Genomic DNA, 18,571 nt, shown 5'->3' on the forward strand with positions numbered 1-18,571 from the left:
ACAAAATTTATGGAAAGTCATGGTGATGGTCTTCACTGTTTCACATGGACAAAGCCAGATCGAGAGAGGATTCAGCATCAACAAAGAAGTCACTATCGAAAATCTTAAAAACAAGTCACTATGTGCTCAGCGGTTGAAATATGATGCCTTAAAGTGTTGCAAAAAAGATGTGCATGATATTGAAATCACTGCAAAAATTTTTACATCATGTAAAACAGCCCGTTCTAGGTATGTATTTACCCTTGAAGAAGTCAAAAAATCAAAAGAAAATGAAGCAGCCAATAACAAGAGAAAGATAATAACATATGAGATTGATAGTGTGAAACACAAACGAATGGAGGTAGATACAATACATGTATTCGATCATTAAACAAAGATATGAACAACTGTCTTGACGAGGGTGAGGTTACCCATGACATTGCTATGTTTCTGAAAGCAAATGCATTCAGAAAAGCCATTACAGAGAAAAAAGTGACAATGGTGGATTTAGATGAGTCTATTAAAAAACTGGAGGAAGATCTCAAAAACTAATAACCTACAAAATACTCGTAGTTTGTTGACATTAATTTGGATGGATTATTTATTTGCTTCATATTAGCGTTATTTTGTCTGGTTCATTTTCTAATTTAAAGATCTTCTTATACAAAACAATATATGTTCTATTTTTAATTGAGAAGTAAAGTTTTATAAAACACAAGAAATAGAATCCTTTGGACCGTTTCCATAATACTGGATAAGTAGATTTTAGAAACGAAAGAGAAGAACACTATTTATTGAACTTTGTTATTTTGTGACTTTTATATTCTGTTATTTTTAGTTTTACACTTTTGTTACCATTTAATTCTAGCTTTCTGATAAGTATCTTCAAATTTGTACACAAAGTAGCTACGTACTCCTAAAACAACGATTTCTGGAACGATATCAACTTTATTATCAAGGTTTCTACATGTCTACATTCTTTTATTTTGTTATGCTATATTGATGTATAAAGTCAGTGAATTGATCAAGATATTAGCTTTCGTTGAAGTTGTTAAAAATTATTTTTGTCCTTGAAAACAAATATTTTGTCCTTGAAATGTTCTTGAATAGTTCTTGGATTTTTTTTAATTTTGAGTGGCCACCCTGGATACAAAAGGTACAAGAGCCTATTATTTTTACAAATAAATCATTTTGGATTATTATTTTATGTTCAGTTGGTTTTGCCATTTTCATCAAGCTACAAGGGTGGTTTGTTATCTGTTTTTGTAATCTAAAATTTTATGAAGCTAGATTTGTATTTACTTACAAGGAGTTTCAACAGGCTATAATTACAAGCTCGTGAGCTTGTATTAAAACGCAAATGTGTCCTGCAAGAATGGAAATTTTTGCCTCCCTGAGCATCGACACGGGAGTAGTCGTGTGTTCGAATCTCCTTGGTAACTATTTTTTATTTTGAATTACTGAATATCGCAAATTTTAGGTGGGGCTTGTGGTTCTTCCTCTTCCTGTCAGTCACTTTACCCCAGACTGACCCATCGAAAATTGACTTTTCGAGGAATTTTCCGTTCAAGAAGATCTCACAAATCAATTTTGAAAAATAACTGCGTAGTGCGTAACAAATATTATTCCCTATCTGAATAGCAAAATATGTCGTGTCTAACTTTTGATAGACAGCTTTTTGTAAACTTTATTCGCGAGGTTGTTTGCGTATATCATACGTCTTGTTCTTTTTAAAAAACGAAACAAAATAAAAATAGTTGTTTTTGTTGATTTTTACTTTTCATGTAGTTAAACAGTGTTTACAAACTTGTCTCATTTTTCCACTTTCATATTTTTCTTTTGTCCTTTGCTGTGCCAGTTGAAATAATTATTAATAACGTGATCACTTTTTCTGCAAAATTGGAGAACTAAAGTAAATACTCCCCATGGAGTTTTTGGAATAAATCAGTAATACGCCGTAGAACTTCCTGCTGAAACGGCTAGTTTATTAGTATTCACTTAAAGAGATTACTGCGCGATGATTTTAGTATAGCTGCGCCACAATTTTTTACTGTTCGGATCTGTTGTTTAAAGCATGCAACAAGTATTATCAAATTTTTAATTTATCTTTACCTCTTCACCGGTCTTTCTCTGATGAAAAACCGTAATGAAGCTAAAACCAGAACCTAACCCTATACCTTATCGGTAAAAAAAAAGTCGGTGTAAAAAAAAGTCGGCAAAAAATTTAGTCGGCAAAAAAGTTAGTCACTTAGCAAAAATTAGTCACTTTTTACCGGTTAATTTTTTTAATATTGGTCACTTATTGCCGACTTTTTTGACACCGCTGAATTAAAAGAGAACAAAGATTTTACAACAATCTAATCTATTTCAATAACATCTTTATTAATGATTTTATCAATAATATTTTGGACATCTCCCGGCTCCTTCGCATTATCTTCTTCTTCATTTTCATCATTTTTCTCTTCTTCAAATATGGTCATAAATAATTGAACCAATCATTAACCGAGAAATTATTTGCTTTTATCATCTCACGTGGGTTTAAGAGAAAGCTATTGGTTCAATTGGTTCAAACTTAGTGTATACAAAGACATAATATAGCGGAGCTCCGCTATTTAGTGTATGCTCCGTATAATATTGCGGATGAGGCTTTATAAAACGACAAAGTCTAAATTTGATTAGAATCCCTGGAATCACTTTGGAAAGTCAAAAAACTAAAAAATTGGAGGTTAAAAAGTAATTCAAAAAATCGGCAAATATTACTAGTCGGTAAAAAAAAAGTCGGTAAAAATTTTCGGTCGGCAAAAAAAAATGTCGGTAAAAAAATTGGTCGGTAAAAAATTTAGTCACCTAGCCAAAATTTGGTCACTTTTTGCCGACTTTTTTTTACCGATAAGGTATATTGCATCTAATTTCTAACTTCCGTCATGTAATATCGCGCTCGTCAACAATAATTTAAAAATTGGTAGATATTCTACATGCTGTGATCTACTAAACAATGTATATTTTGCCCATCTTCAGGATCGTATTTTTTGAGGGAATTTTAAACGAATTTGGATTTGCAAAATTTAAGAAGGAAATCCAAACATTTGTCTTCGTTTACCTCTTAAAAATCTACTTTCTACTTTGGACGAGTGTTGAAACCGCGAAAGTTTTATGTTTATTTATTTTGTTTTTGTCTCCGCAGGTCAAAAATGAAGCAACCTTAGAGCCACTTACGAGGTGACGAAAGAATAAAAAACCGGACGACAAGGTATACCATCAAATGCACTTCCGTAAATTTATAACTGCGGTCACAGTATCCACTAAAGTTTATTGTCCATTCATTTCGTCCTGGAAAGCACACCGTGTCTCCTGACCTTCAAACCGGACGCGATTTTTTTCCCTTTCATAAGGGCTAGCTAATAGCTCAATGACACTGATCATGGCAATAACGTGGTGAGGTGTCTTCTGAATGACGATCAGTAATCGAAACAAAAATAAATTTGCCCACCGGAAATGTTAGTGTAATTATTGTTTAACTAAAAGTTAATATTATTATTAAGCAATTGAATCTTTTTAGAGAGCATTTATATTATTATATTATTGTACTTATATTTTAATACTGAATTGATACGAGAGTTTCCGAATGTGTGTTTATATTTTCGAAGCGAAAAATTGTAACTTGATGATGATCCGATAAATCGAGGTTTCTTTTAATTTATAGAAATCTATAGCTATATTTTGTTAAAGTATTTTTGAGTGTTAATTCAACTTCAAGATACATATCCAATGAGAAATGAGTCTTTAGGACCAATCTTCTTTTTACGCATATTTTTCTCTCTCTTTCCGTTGTATATTTTGTGATGATAAATGCAAATATACAGTTAATTATTTAAAGAAAGATGATTAAAAAAGAAAAGAAAGAAAAAAGCGTGCGTGACTCATTTCTGGTGAGTCATGTGATTCACTACTTTGCTGTCAATTCATTCTGTCAAGCGCCTTGCAATTATGTATACGTGTGCGTGCTTGTTCATAATTATTTTTCCACATTATTTCTGTTTGTTTCTTATATTTAGCCTATTTTTAAGAAGTGGTCTCACCATGCCACCCCCAACCCTCATGACCTTCTCTGCCTATATTTGATTTAACGTACACTAAATCTTCGTTTCCATTAAACTTTTGTCCAAGGCTTATCTTTGCTTACTGTTTTGTTTTTGAGTGTACTCAATAGTTTGACTTTTTACGTGTTTTTTTTTTTCACATGCGCAAGATTCCATACATCTATAACGCGTTCTTATTATTTGTGTGTAGATATAATAGCATACTTATTGTATTTTAATTTTCTTATAGTTTTTACTGATTTTACATACCTTTTTTTATATTTCTACGTAAAATAAAGTTCTAAAAAGTTGCACAATTGTTTTTTCGTCGTTCAGTAACTCGATAGCTGTTTACGAAAGCGTAAAAGCAACAAATCAGTGAAGCATGTTGCATAAGTTGAAGTGTCGGCATTTACGGGTGTGACATTCCAAAAGAGTTTTCTTAGATAAATGTGGCACAGTTAAAAGTTGTCAGAAATATAGAATATTGGAATTCCTCCCCGCCTCAAAAAAAAAAAAAATTAAAAAAATTGACCATCATATTGCAAATAAATAAGTTGCTGAACGTTTTGGTCAATGTCGTTTGACCTCTGTAAAACCGAGTGGCAATATTGCCACCCGAAGTCAAACTAAATTTGCTAGCTAAATGTTAAGTTCAAGGATAACAAAAGAGTTATGTAAAGTAAAAGCTCTCTGTGTATGTTGCGGATGATTATAGTCCTAAGATTTCGGTTGCCGTACGTTTATTTGACATTTCACGTTAACAACACCGCTATCATACACCGCAACATTCAAACATCGTATCTCTCAATGCGTACAAAATATTGTACGGAAAGTTTTTCAAACAATGACGATTACACATCCGTCGCACCACGTTGTTAATTTCGTATGGTTTTTTTATGATTACGAAGAAGCAATAAATAGTTGTATTTAACAGAAGAATATTCGCACTAGCACGGAATAAGACAAAGCTAGCTAAAAATGGAAGTAGAGGAAGGAGTGGTCGGTGGCTTACCCTCAATTGAAATGAATGAAAGCATTGTTTCAACATTCGCTGAACAAGACTTTGTCGGTAACAAGATTTATTTACGATGTTGGCAATCTTTATTGGCATTTTTATTTCTGCTAGCTATAGCTAAAATTTTATTTCAGATCACAGACAAGTTTATGTTGGCTTACATCACAGGCCAGCAGAAAAGCCGATCCGACGCAGTGCAAAACTTCCGAAGTTTATATTAAAAAAGCCCCCAAAAATATTTCGCTGGGAAAATGGAAAAAGAGTTGAAAGACACAGTGATGATTCTGGCTCAGATATAGAAAAGGAAGGTAAAAATCCAAAAAAAATTATCACTTTTTATTAAAAACGCCGGTCCAATGTTTTGACTGAATATTTCTGACCAATAAAATGTCCGTATTTTTATTTTTAACCAATCACGATTTAAGTTTTATTTGTAAATGGCAGCTCTGGTAAAAATATTTACATACTTTTTTCCAAGTAAAAAAATAGCTTTTCCACACAATCTGTTATGCTTTATTCATTTAATGTAGCTGGAAATTGAAAATTTGTTTAATGGTCTTCCAAAAATTTTTTATCATTTCCACTAAGTCATATCTTAGCTTGTTCCTGCTCTAGCTAGATTAAAAACACGATTCTGTTTGCAAACTAGACATTCCAATTTCAAACGCTTGTTCAGGTTCAGAAAAAGTTATGTCTAATTTGTTAATCTTTCTGACATTATGGCGCGACTTAAATGCATTTAGACTGACGTCAAGGTGTTCAATAAGATTCTTAAAGCCATTCATTGCAGTTATAACTTTGAGGTCAAATAACTTGGAAACAAGGTGGTGACATTACTCATTTTGCACCGGATGGGTAACTTGAAAACGACTGGAAATAACTGACGTCATCTGCTGCGTTAGTATAACAAGGTACCACCTGGGACCAAAATAGGAATAATTTCCTAAAGCTGGGTCAAACCATCTGTTTAAAATTTCCCCTTAGCAGCGATTCAATATCAGCAAGTAAATGTTACCATAGCCCTGGGTTAACCCAAGCCATGTGAAGGAAAATTGGAAAGATGGCACACTTGTGGTAGAGCACAAACCCTAATTATTTCTGTGTAGTTCAAAATAAGCAATGAATACTCTAGCACTCCCCATCTAAACCATGACCCCTCTTGGAAATAATAGACAGGGTATATCTCTCCATATTTGTGAGGCTATCTATCTATCTATCTATCTATCTATCTATCTATCTATCTATCTATCTATCTATCTATCTATCAGAACAGTTAAATTGATGATGTCATCAAACCTAAAAATCTATGTAACCATTCGTCAAGAGTACATCCAGCTCTATTTCTTAAAATCATTTTTTTGTTAGTACACTGCTCCTGCCAACTGTGGAAAAATTCACTGATTTTTCGACGGATTTATTGACTAGTATATATCAATTTTAATTTGGCTTGAAAAATAAGAGGTATTAGTATTAATAACATGATTATTTAGACAAAGAAAGTAATAAAATGCCAAAATCGTAATAACAGGTTCGAGTTATTTTAAACCAGAATGTAGTTGTGTCCTGTTCACAAACGGGACATATTAGGTAAAAACTGTGAAAAACAAATGGTGGACATGAAGAACCTTTGAAAGTTTCTAGGAATTGTTATATAGGTCTAAGTTTCATTATTTTTGGCGATTATGACATAGCTCAAGACATGTTATTGCTGTTATCAAGGATAATTCTAAGACCAAAATTGTAAGGACCAATCAAAATTTTCAAAAACCTACAAATTCTTGAACAATTTCCTAAGCTCTTTCATATTAGTTCAACTTTTTTTTCGGTCTCCCAAGCGGTTCTTGTTGATCCAAGGAGTATTGTTGAAATAGATTTGTTTTCCAACTTAAAAGTTGCAAGATAAAACGTTGTTGCTGTACTAAAACTCAAAAGTTATGTTTTTTTAAAATAGATGAAGGCTTTTAGGCAAAAACGTGAATTTTTCTCAAAGCAACAAACTACCGAAAAGTTCTTTTACATAGGTTGGTGTACTGTTAAGTCTTTCACAACAAAACAATTTTGTCAGTTACATAAATAGATTTCATCGTGCCTGACAGACTTTTTAATAAAGTTGTATGTAACATTTGCAAAATTTGAACAGCTGGAAACATTTGCAAAAGCATTACAAAGCAATTCTCACAATATATAGATATTTTTCTTTTGTATTTTTGGCTATAACTTTTGAACAGGTAAAAGTAACAAAATCTGTTGCAACATCTGTTAAAACCTGTCATGTTAAGTATCTTTTTATGGGAGAAGTTGTGTATAGAATACAAGGTTTTCAGGAAGAACTAATTTATATCTTTTTATAAATCTCAATTTTTTCAAAAGCTATATATTGTTTGAAAGCGTATCTTTTTGTTATTAGAAAGAGGAATAATTTAATAAAAAGATTACTGATACCTTAATTAGAACAATCGAATATATATTTTATTAAGAAAATAAATTTCCTACATTCAGTATATATTAAAATTAACAAAAAATGAGCAATATTTAGGATTATTTCAACATGAGTATATATAATTTAAACTTTTACAAAATGAAAGCACTTTGTCACCATAAATATTAAAGAGCATCTTTTTAAAATCATGTTATCGAAACTGAGAGAGAGTTTTTGTAATGACAAATTTTAATAATTTAGGATTATTAAAAATGTCATGAAATGCATTACATGGTTTTTACATGAAATTATACTTGCAATAATGATAGGATTGAAAAAATTATGTCAATACACTTTGTTGTTGCCCCCTTTCGATTATTGTCTTTATTCTTGTATTGCTGTTTGTTTATTTTTTGTTTATTTGCTTGTTTGTGCTCTTTTTACTAATACTTCTAAATTGTATTTGAAGATGGCAAGTGTGATGACTTAATTTGCAATTAACTAAATTAAGTTTCTTGTAATTAAATTTTATCTCGAACTCTGTACAAGACCTACTTTTAAACTGAATATAACATGGCTCTCATTAATTTATTGTCATAAATGACTAAAGTGTCTATTTTTATTAATCGCCATTTTTATTAATCAAGGATTTTTGTGTTTTGTTCAATTACACAGACTGCTTACGCCACTTTTTTAAACATTAATTTAAAAATATCATTAACTTATTTAGGCTTCAAATTAGAAATATAAAGTCAGTCTTTAAAAATTTGATTACTGTAAAGAAGAAAATGTGTTTGCAGCTAGGAGCACTATAGCCCACTTTCCATTGATCCAATGTTATTGGTTATTTTATTGTAACAACCATTATGGAATAAGGAAATTTACTGTAAACGATGGATGAAAAAATGGCAGTTGCAGTTCTGACATTTTCATAAAATGATTTGCAAAGACAGCATTTCTATTTCAAAATTGTTAATTGTGTCCTGCTAATTTGAACGCTGCCTTTGCAGAGAAAGATCATGGCTGAGCATATTGAGATTGAATTTGTGCCTAAGTGGAAACTCCCCATGTTTTCTTACAAAGTTTTTTATTCTAAATTATACATTTCAAATTTACAAATTATATAAATATTTTAAATGTTTTTTTTTTCATTCTGGCAGCTCACAAGGATAATAACTTGCAAAGTATGCAGAGGGTAACTAAACATCATATTTTATAAATCTTTTGCTCAAATCTGCTTGAGAAGTATGTAAATATCTATCACACTTCAAGCATTGTGATTTAAAATGTTTTTGTGTTAAAATCAGGAGGAGAAATTATCTAGTGTTCATGGTGCAAAACTTTGCGTGTGTAAAGTTGCTGTAGTCAGTTTTCTTTCCTTTTCCTTTTTTCTTGACAGCTGAGTACTTAAAAGTACCTGAAAACATGCTAATCAGGATGAATGATCTACAGCTTATTATTTTTTTATTCAAGTGTTCTCTGTCTAAACTTCTTGTAAGTTGCCATAGTGAAAGTTAAAAAATGTCCATTGAAACTTTGGTTATAATTTTCGAAACTTTTGAATCAAGAAAATTCATCCAAGTGTTTCAGAGTATATAATGATAATACTTTTATATATTCTGCAGTTGTTTAAATGATGTTTGCAAGTCAAAAATGTAACTTAAATGTGGATTTTTATGTTTAAAAATGGTTAAAAGAATTTCCAGACAGCTTCCAGGTGAGTTTGCCTTGTAAACTTCCTCCTAGCATATAATTTTTGAAAGTAGCAGGATACTGCATCATCGTATAACACATAGCTATAACACATACTTTTAATGTCTTCTATAACAAAAATAATAAAACTGAGAAAATATTAATTGCTTTTTGGTCCATTATGGTAGAATATGGCAAAACAGTCTTAACATATTTTATAAAACAATCATTGTTGGTCATTGGACTGCCTTTTTTAGCTGAGGAAGTTTTTGATACTGGAGCTCATTTATGTGACGCTTATAGATGAAGTACCCTAGATATGTGGTAACATTAACAGATTGTGTTGTCATTTTAAAATCAATATTTTGGCATGAGAAATAATGCAAAAGCAATTGTAAATTTATTAATTTTTTCAGTTTCTTCAGTATGCTCCACATAAAAAACAGCTAGTTTTTAGCTGTGAAACATATCAAATGTCTTTTTAAAAGTATTAACATTAATTTTTAACTCTCGAAACCAAAACTACTACAAAATAAAAAAGGTGGCATTTTCGTCTTAAAACATGTTTTGAGAATCAAGATCTTTAGGACATATTTTAATGGTTTAAAGCAAAACATTTTCATGTCTTAAAACTGAAAAAGCCTTGAATGCTTGAATGATTACCCTTTTCCAATAAACCACAACCTGGGGCACCTAATCCTTTTATTATAAGGTAGAATCTCATTATTGCAGATGTTACTGCTATGATTTTAAATTTTATTAAATTTCTTTTTTTGAACTAGGCATTTTCTTGAGGTATTGTTTTATTTTATGGAAACAAAATCTTTAAGATAGCCTGTTGTAGTGTGTAGGTAATTGTTTGGAGTTTAAAAGCTTTATTAGTTCAAACTTTTTAATAAAAAAGTTGTATATTATTTACTTCACCTTTTTTTAGTTGACTCCTTGCCGCCTCCAGCTGCTGAGCGTGTAAAGTTCATTCTTGGTGGTGATCATGAAGAAGAAAAGGTTGTTCATGAGAATCCTCATTTGTTTACTGAACTGGAAGAATTATTTGTGTGCGTAGATGGTAATATTGAATGGAAAGAAACAGCTAGATGGTGAGATATTTTGACTATCACTTTTCGGGGATAAAGGGTGACTCATGGAACCTTATGCTGCAAATTAATTTGACAACTTGGCATTACCCCAATCTCTAAATTTTACAGGTTTTTTATTTCCATATGTGCATTTTTTTAGGTATAAATATGAAGAGGATGTTGAGGAGGGTGGTGATAGGTGGAGCAAACCTCACGTTGCCACATTATCCTTGTACAGTTTGTTGGAGTTGCGAAGCTCTTTAATGGCTGGAACAGTTATTTTAGACTTGGATGCCACCACTCTATCAGACATAGCAGGTTCATAGAAATTTATTGTTCTGTGAGCATGTGCCACTCCTTTAACTTGCTTAGTATGCAATGTACATTATAGCACACTAAACCTGCAAATATTATTATATTTTTCAAATAAATTTGTTAAAAAACACAATTTTCTTTGAAAAAGTAGGGCTTGGGTGTGACTTTTAAATCATTTATGAAATGTGAGTACAGCCAGGTCTGTTTTTCCTTTAAATTGTTAATTAAGGAAATTTCTTGGTTTCTTAAACTTTTGTAAGACCATGTTTACACATTGCAGATAGATGTTATTTCAGAGAGGGATCATGTCATAATATAGTGTGTGCAAGCAAACTAGAGAAATTGACTTGAAAAGGTGGTCACTTAATACATCAAGTGAAAACTTGAGGGTTTGTTTACATTTTAATGTCAGCATTTTGTTTTAAATTATTGTGTTCACATGATGCCGATGCAGTATCAGTACAAAATCATCTCACATTTTGCATTCAGTTTTGCTTATTGGATAGGCTCAGCTTTGTGTGGACAGACACCCTATCCAGTACAAAATTCAATTTAAATCTGCAACTGTCGTCTAAATTTATTATATCTTATTAAAATTTTAAGTTAAAAAATGATTAATTTTGCACTTTTCTTTTTTTTCTTTTAGACCTAGTTTTAGACAACTTGGTGACATGTAACAAGCTTGAAGAAATATTCCGTGTAAAAGTTCGAGAGACACTTCTTCGCAAGCATCATCATCAAAGAAATACTGGTTTTAGACGAAATTTGAGTAATATTTTAAGTAGTAGGAAATCTCTAAACATGCTACACCAAAGTGCTTCATACAAATTAAACAACAGAGACAGCTCTAATGGCACAGCCAGCGTAACTTCGTCAAATGGACATGCAAAAAATGACAGTATGCTTAAATTAGATGGTCCATCTGTTGCTCCTTCAGAAACAAAAGCAAAACTTCTGCGTAACTGTTCGCAACCAACATTTTCATCAACAAAGCCAGTCTCATTCCAAAAGTTGAACACAGGACAAGGTCATCTTGTTTATCCAAGCCCTTCAAATTTATTAGAAGATGATACAAATGAAAAGGTATGTAACAAATTTGCCTTTTCATTTAATTGATCTAAATTGAATACATGGCATGGTATTATTTGTGGTTTGATAACACTGCACTATCAAACCTTGATTTTCAAAACCTTTTTTTAATCGATACATCACTACATCAAACAAAATATCTTGATCCCTTCTTCAAATTTTAGTATGGATATAGCTAATAATGGCATATTTTATATTTTGCATCATATTTCCTGCCACATAAACTTTTTTCGTTGTGTCAAAAGCATTTGTCCTTAGGTGCCTGGTTTCATGAAGAAGTTACCTCCAAACTCTGAAGCTTCCAATATATTAGTAGGGGAAGTGGATTTTCTGGAAAAGCCAATTACTGCATTTGTGCGTCTAGCTACAAGCTCTGTAATAGGAGATTTAACTGAGGTGCCCATTCCAACAAGGTTTTTATTTGTCATGCTGGGGCCAGGAATTTCACCCGGAAGGTATCATGAGATTGGCCGGGCTATTTCAACATTAATGGCTGACGAGGTTAGTATAGCTATTGTTAAAATGTTAAAACATTAGATCATGCAAAAGATAAATTAACAACATAATTTACTGTGTTATATTATTTTTTTGCTAAAGGTTTTTCATGAAGTGGCTTACAGAGCAAAATCAAGAGAAGATCTTATAGCTGGCATAGATGAGTTCTTAGAACAAGTAAGTCCAGTATAGAAATTGGTTTTTTGTAGGTGAATGTGAGATATTTAAGGAAACGTATTGTGGAAAAAACTTCTGATAAAATCTAGAACTTCATTTTGTGAGATGTAATCTAAAATGACAAATACATAGTGACATTAACTGTAAAATAATGATACTATATTGCACAAAAAGGTCTATTTTTCCCCTATTTTTTCTCTACTTTTAGGTTACTGTTCTTCCACCTGGTGAATGGGACCCATCCATTAGAATCGATCCACCTGCTAATGGGTGTGCCAAGATATCAAGGAGAGTGATGACAGAAATCAAGCACGTTGAGTCTGCAGTTGAACAACAAGCGAGCGGAGCTTCAGAAAATGGAGAATCGACTGAAGGAGAAGCATCAAATATTTTTTATTCAAATAAAGTGTTTGGCGGTTTACTTACAGATTTCCGCACATGGAGATTAAACAAGCGAGATATACTTGATGGTTGCAATTTAAAGTGTTTAGGAGCTGTATTTCTTATTTATTTTTCATTACTTGGTTTTGTAATGACTGTTGGGAAGCATCAAAAGAACTCATCTGGTGGATATCTAGTAAGTATTTTTTTTTTACTGTAATTGTGAATTTGTTCGTTGTAACATCAATTTATACGAAAAGTTTGACAGCTTTCAATTACTTAACTTTGGAATTGTTAATTATTATGTCAACAAAGTTGAAAAATTGGTAAAAATAGTTTAGGACATCAAAATTTCAACAAGTTGTTGTACGTATATTTACGTAGTTCCTTATCTTTAACACATAACTTTTAAAAGCTGAAACTAAAAATAGTTGACAGATTGCAGATGTGGTAATAATATTTTTTTCGTACTATAATAAATGATTAATTTTAGGGTGAGAGAGAACATTTACTATCACTAGCCATGATAGGACTTCCGTTCTCGCTGTTTAGCGGTCAACCGTTATTGGTTATGAGTTTCACCTTACCTTTATCACTGTTTGACAGCTTACTCTACAAACTATGCACAGCTCATAATATTGACTATCTGCCGCTACGTTTATGGGTCGGCATATGGACCATGTTACTATTGTTCCTATATGTAACTTTCAACGTGTCGAAATACGTTTACTATTTAACACGGTTTACGCTAGAAATATTTATTGTTTTATCACCGCTGGTTTTGCTTGGGTATGGCTTTTTCCACCTGTGTAAGATGCTTCACAAGTTTACTGGCACCGCTGGTTTGTTTACAAATCAAAGTTGTTCGTGTGTAGAGTATATAACAACAAATGTCACGAACGGAAGCATAGCTTTTAAACAAATCATTCAGCATAGCAACCTTCGCGAATGTAATTTAAATGGCTGGAGTTTAGTTGGCGAAGGGTGTGGTCACGATGTTGTACCTTATACTATTGTCCTTACTGTGTCCACTGTTTTATTGGTGATGTTCTTTTCGTCGATACAGCATTTCGGATATTTGCCAAGTAAAGTAAGCTGGGAATTTTTTGTTCTTAGTTTTAAACAATGTTTTTTTCTTTGTTAGCTGTTCTTTTACGTTGGTTTTTTGAAATATAAGGCGCTCCACGCTCCGCTGGTTTACAAATTATGTTGTAACTTTAGTGGAAGTCCCCAGCTATTGTAAGACAATCAGCATTTAGGCGAGTCCGTTACGATTATGAGTAGTATGTCTATAGACATATTGCTCATAATCTCCTGCAAATTACATAGTCTGCAAAATGTTTCCTTTGGAAATTCTAGGGAACAAGAGTTCGATTAGTTGTTCATTTTAAGCTACTTTAATGGTATACCACCTTGAGAAAGGTCTAAATTTCACAAGTTTTGTGTTCTTTCTTCCATTTCAGTTACATCAATTGTTTCATGACATGGCTATACTGATTACAATTCTAATCATATCAGCTATAGCATACCAATTCGACGTGAACATTTCTTATGTGATGGTACCCAAAGGCTATGAACCAACAGTTCGTGATACATGGTTTGTTTCTCCTCTGGGTGGAAACCAACTGTGGATTATTCTGCTGGCTTTCATCCCAGCAGTATTTCTCTCTTTGCTGATATTTGTTGAGCAGCAAGTAACAGCTTGTTGTATCAATCACAAAAATAAATTCTTAAAGGTACTTGTTTTTTTGCGCAGAACGGTTTCTTAGAGCTTTACAGTATCCCTCTGAACCACATGAACCTAGAAAATTAAGAATATCATGGAATTTTCACCTAGGGAAATCTTTGAGTTATCACTCGTAGAATGTGAACAAAAAAAGATTTAGTTCACCTATTTTGAAATCCTTCTTCATTCCATTTCTCTAGAAAGGGTTTCGGTACCACTTAGACTTGTTGGTAGTGTTGTTTGGAGTGGGCGTTTCTTCGATATTCGGTCTTCCATTCAGTGTAGCGTCAGTTGTATTGTCGGTGAATCACGTTCGCGCGTTGAAGGATAAACATCTGGATGAAGATTTAGCTGGCTTTTCCACCACTATCAGGTACGTTATACACTATTTGTCCAGCCTAAAATGGAGAAATATTACGAACTTTAGGCTGAGTGTTAGCTTGAGTTTCTTTCAATAGGAAGTTGTTAATACGCGCGTTGTGCAACGAGTCTGATTGTATTTCCGTGCGTTAGGAAGAAGAAATAAGTATCATATTGCGATTAGAAAAAAGAATTTTCATTTCCTGCTGTCAATCAGAAATTTGCGGAGGAAATTAATTTATGATTTCATGTTCTCATTTTCAGGGAACAAAGATTGACGTCACTGTTGGTTTATATTTTGATCGCTCTTACTCCAATTATGCGACCTCTGTTGAGCTATGTACCGGTGTCTGCGTTGTATGGTATTTTAATATTGGTTCTATGCAGGACGTTTCTTGGTGTACAGGTAATGTTTCCGTATACTTTTAATTTATAAGATATTGCTTTGTATCCAAAAAGGTTTGGGATTTGTAATATATATGAACAAGCTAATTTTTTTTGCATGGCCATGTTTTTCTAAACACTGTAATCGGCGTCAAGAATGTTTTTTTGCTGTCCCCCTCCCCCCCCCCCCCCACCCCCTAAAAAACAATCAAATCATACAATAGGTTAAAGTGAAAAATACGCCCAAAGCTAGTTTTCGATAGGGAACTATTTTATGCCTTATAACGATCGCGGTGAATGAACATGCTTGACAATTTTTATAACAAAGCTTACGGTGTATGGTATCCTGTAATAATCGTAATTACGTGATGTGTGATAAACGAATGATTCGGGACCTGACTTTTAAGACGATTCAGAGATTTCTCTTGCTTTTTTTTCCTGTTTCTTGATTTCTCTCTCTTTGCTTTTAGTTTGCGAAACGTGTGACGCTGTTGTTCATTCGTGAGGAACAACAGCCAGATCTCGTTTACCTGCGTCAGGTACCACTCATTAGCGTCAACATCATGACTATAGTGCAAGTGATCGGCTTGTTGTGTTGTGTAGCACTGCGCGCAACGCTTGGTGCTGTTGTTTTCCCATTTATGGTATGTATTCATAGTCGTGTTCCAAATTTAGAAAGAAAAATCTGTGGTTTTGATGTTCTCTTTAGATGTACCAGTCCGTCAGGACACCTAAAGGATTGTCAAAAGATAAGGAAAGATAAATAACTTGGTTATTTCACAAAATTTTGTGACTCTCTTAGGTTGTGTTAAAAAATTACCCCTGCCCTCTGATGCTTTAAAATGATTTTTTGCTGGCATCGATCGGGAAAACGCCACGAAGGTCAGTCATGTCATAGACAGACAGGAGATCTAGCTGTGTTTTTACGGAAAACGCAGTAAAACTTTTACTACTTTTTTTTTGGCAAGGTATTTAACTCGCTGCGACATTTTTTGGGAGAGATTTTAAATTACAACTAAACAAATTGGTGAGTTCCAATTATAATTAATCTTTATTTCAAGGTGTTTCTGCTGGCAGTTGCAAGATCATTACTGGAACTTCTTTTGCCGTTGCGTGATATTCTTGTGCTGGATGAACCGATGTTGAAATTTCCACCGCGATCTAAAAAATCAGAGAGCAACAGTAATTTGATAACTCAAGTAGAAACTGGAGACTTACTAGATGGTGAAGAGGTAACAGCTGATTGGTTGAATAATTTTCTATTTACCTTTTGTTTTGTTTGCATGCCATTGTACCAAACTAAGGTTATCATGGCTATATTTTGGTACTATTTCGTACATTTTGATCGTTACTAATAATTACCATGTTAATAACTGTTGCGAATAATACCTGTATTTTTTTATTTATTTTTTTTGTCCAGTTTTTTATTAATTTAATTTTCAGTAATTTCATTTCCTGGTATTTCGTTATGATATCTAGGACTGCTTATGATCTCCTAAGTGTTTGTAAATTCATTACGCTTATCACCCTGACCTAGATTTTTCTCTTTATGCGATTTTCTTGTCTTTCTTAGAAACAGAAAGAGGTTCTTCTTGGTCGTAACAGAGGCCTGGAACGAGTAAATATTTCGGAGGAGCTAACTAAAACGGCCGCGTGGAAACAACTAACCTACGAGAACAGCTATTCACCTTATGGTACGTCACCTCAAGACGATTCTATGGATGGGAAGAAAAGAAGAAGAAAGAGAAGCCGTGATCATAGTAAACAGAAAGATATTTCGCTTAAGTTAGATTTTAAACAAATTTACGTCGGTCAGTCTGAAGATTGTATAACTCTGACCCGTCCTAGTGACGAGGATCAAAACGTTAGGGATTCTAACGATCGATTTTTGTCACAGCGACAGTCAAACAATCGAAATTCTTCTAAGAGACACGATCCATTAAAAAGACAATCGTCTCACGACCGTAAGCGGAAAACGATGAAAGAAAAACCACAAACGTTTGAAGCAGCTCCTCTTCCGCCATGGGAGCAACCATATCATTCACCTCCGACAAAGGACTTTGGCCGACTAAAAATACCGGAAGACGACTTAAGTATTGATCCGGCATGTTCTCGAAGTGATTCTGCAAAATCATACTCCAACAATGGCTCCAATGCACCATCTGTGACTAACTCGATCGAGCATTCTAGGACTAACAGTCTTGACGAATTAAGTTACACAAAACCATTCTATACTGATTATTCAAGAGACGCCAGCTCTGAAGATGATGCCTAATAATAATTATAACGCGTGTTGCCGTCTATTGGATCAAGTTCGAGCACTACACTACTTGTTCGCGCACCACATGTTCACCGTTTTTTCTTGTCTTCGGTAGCGGAAAAAGGTTTTCCAAGCGTTTCTGCTGTAACGCTTCGAAGGAATTGATTCGTTCGGTTATTTTTGTGTAGATTGAAATAAAATTAGTTCTATTATTTCTAAATGGCCAGTTTCTATTTTCATGTCTGTGATGGTCAAATTGTGGTGGCCAAAACCTTACAAAAAGTTACGTTTTAAGAAGGGCTTATTTTGAACAGTAGTGAAAAGAGTCGAAGCGTTACAATCTAAAATTTTAACAAACAAAATTTACGCTTGTTTCGCCTGCGTACATGCGTCGTATAAGTGTCATGTTCTCGTATTTATGTCCAGTCACATCGTGTTGTGGCAGTCGTGCGTCATATGTTGTGTACAGTCCTTGCGTCATTGCGGTTATAAAAATGGAAGAAAAAAATTTTTTACATTACTATTAAGCATTGCATTTCCACACAAAAAGGATCCCACTGCTCGAACGCCACCCCCTGCCCTCTCTCTCCAAAGTGGAAACACGATAGGGGTCTCCGCCACGCTCCACTACCCCGTGGACACAATCTGTCTACCGTAACTAGTAAAATGGTTAATGTGTTCAAATATGTACTCGTTATAGGTACTGGTTTTCCTATTTAAAATTTCTCTAGAGTTACATGCAAGCACATTTTCACCTTGATGAATTTTTGACTTGCTCGTGAATGCTGAAAGGCAAGTTTTATTCGATAAGCAGACTGTTTCATGGAAATTTACACTGTCGGTGGTAATCTGATAGCGTCAGAGAAAGTGATGTGTTCAGTTCGTAGCACAATGTTCACACTATCTTTGAATTTACTCGGACGTATTTTTATTTATGTTTTTTCATAAAATTGAAATATAATTTAATATTTTATACTTTTGTTTATAAAAAAAGTATCCACAAATTTAAAATAAGTCGTTTTCTATTCGACGTGTCTACTGGTCAATCTTACGCTGAAGCCAAGTTGTTTTTACGACCTTTTTTTACCGCGTAAGAAACGTAAAAAGGGTGAGCTAAATAA

General features: G+C 33.3%; 2 protein-coding genes across 3 annotated transcripts in view; both read left to right on the top strand.

Moving 5' to 3' along the window:
• LOC130612112 (ankyrin repeat and SAM domain-containing protein 1A-like) overlaps nt 1-4,375 on the top strand; it is a 41,529-nt gene extending 37,154 nt beyond the window's left edge. Inside the window, exon 29 of the mRNA XM_057433402.1 lies at nt 3,164-4,375. Within this exon, the coding sequence (XP_057289385.1) occupies nt 3,164-3,174 (11 nt within the window). The 3' untranslated portion in view covers nt 3,175-4,375. The remainder of the gene's footprint in view (nt 1-3,163) is intronic.
• A 436-nt stretch (nt 4,376-4,811) lies between these two features.
• On the top strand, nt 4,812-17,670 carry LOC130612111 (sodium bicarbonate cotransporter 3-like). Of its 2 annotated transcripts, XM_057433400.1 has the most exons (15): nt 4,812-5,130; nt 5,211-5,384; nt 10,122-10,284; nt 10,424-10,581; nt 11,225-11,661; nt 11,926-12,168; nt 12,265-12,339; nt 12,548-12,916; nt 13,214-13,810; nt 14,184-14,456; nt 14,647-14,819; nt 15,071-15,212; nt 15,661-15,834; nt 16,252-16,422; nt 16,764-17,670. In XM_057433400.1, exons 1-15 carry the CDS (start codon nt 5,040-5,042, stop codon nt 17,463-17,465), a joined length of 3,942 nt encoding a protein of 1,313 aa, XP_057289383.1. In that variant the 5' UTR covers nt 4,812-5,039; the 3' UTR covers nt 17,466-17,670. The 2 variants fall into 2 exon arrangements, with proteins under 2 accessions (XP_057289383.1, XP_057289384.1); XM_057433401.1 differs by lacking the exons at nt 4,812-5,130; nt 5,211-5,384 and adding an exon at nt 7,092-9,212.
• The last annotated feature ends 901 nt before the right edge of the window (nt 17,671-18,571 follow it).

Source organism: Hydractinia symbiolongicarpus, chromosome 10, assembly GCF_029227915.1.
Source record: "Hydractinia symbiolongicarpus strain clone_291-10 chromosome 10, HSymV2.1, whole genome shotgun sequence".
In the NCBI taxonomy this organism is placed as follows: Eukaryota; Metazoa; Cnidaria; class Hydrozoa; order Anthoathecata; family Hydractiniidae; genus Hydractinia; species Hydractinia symbiolongicarpus.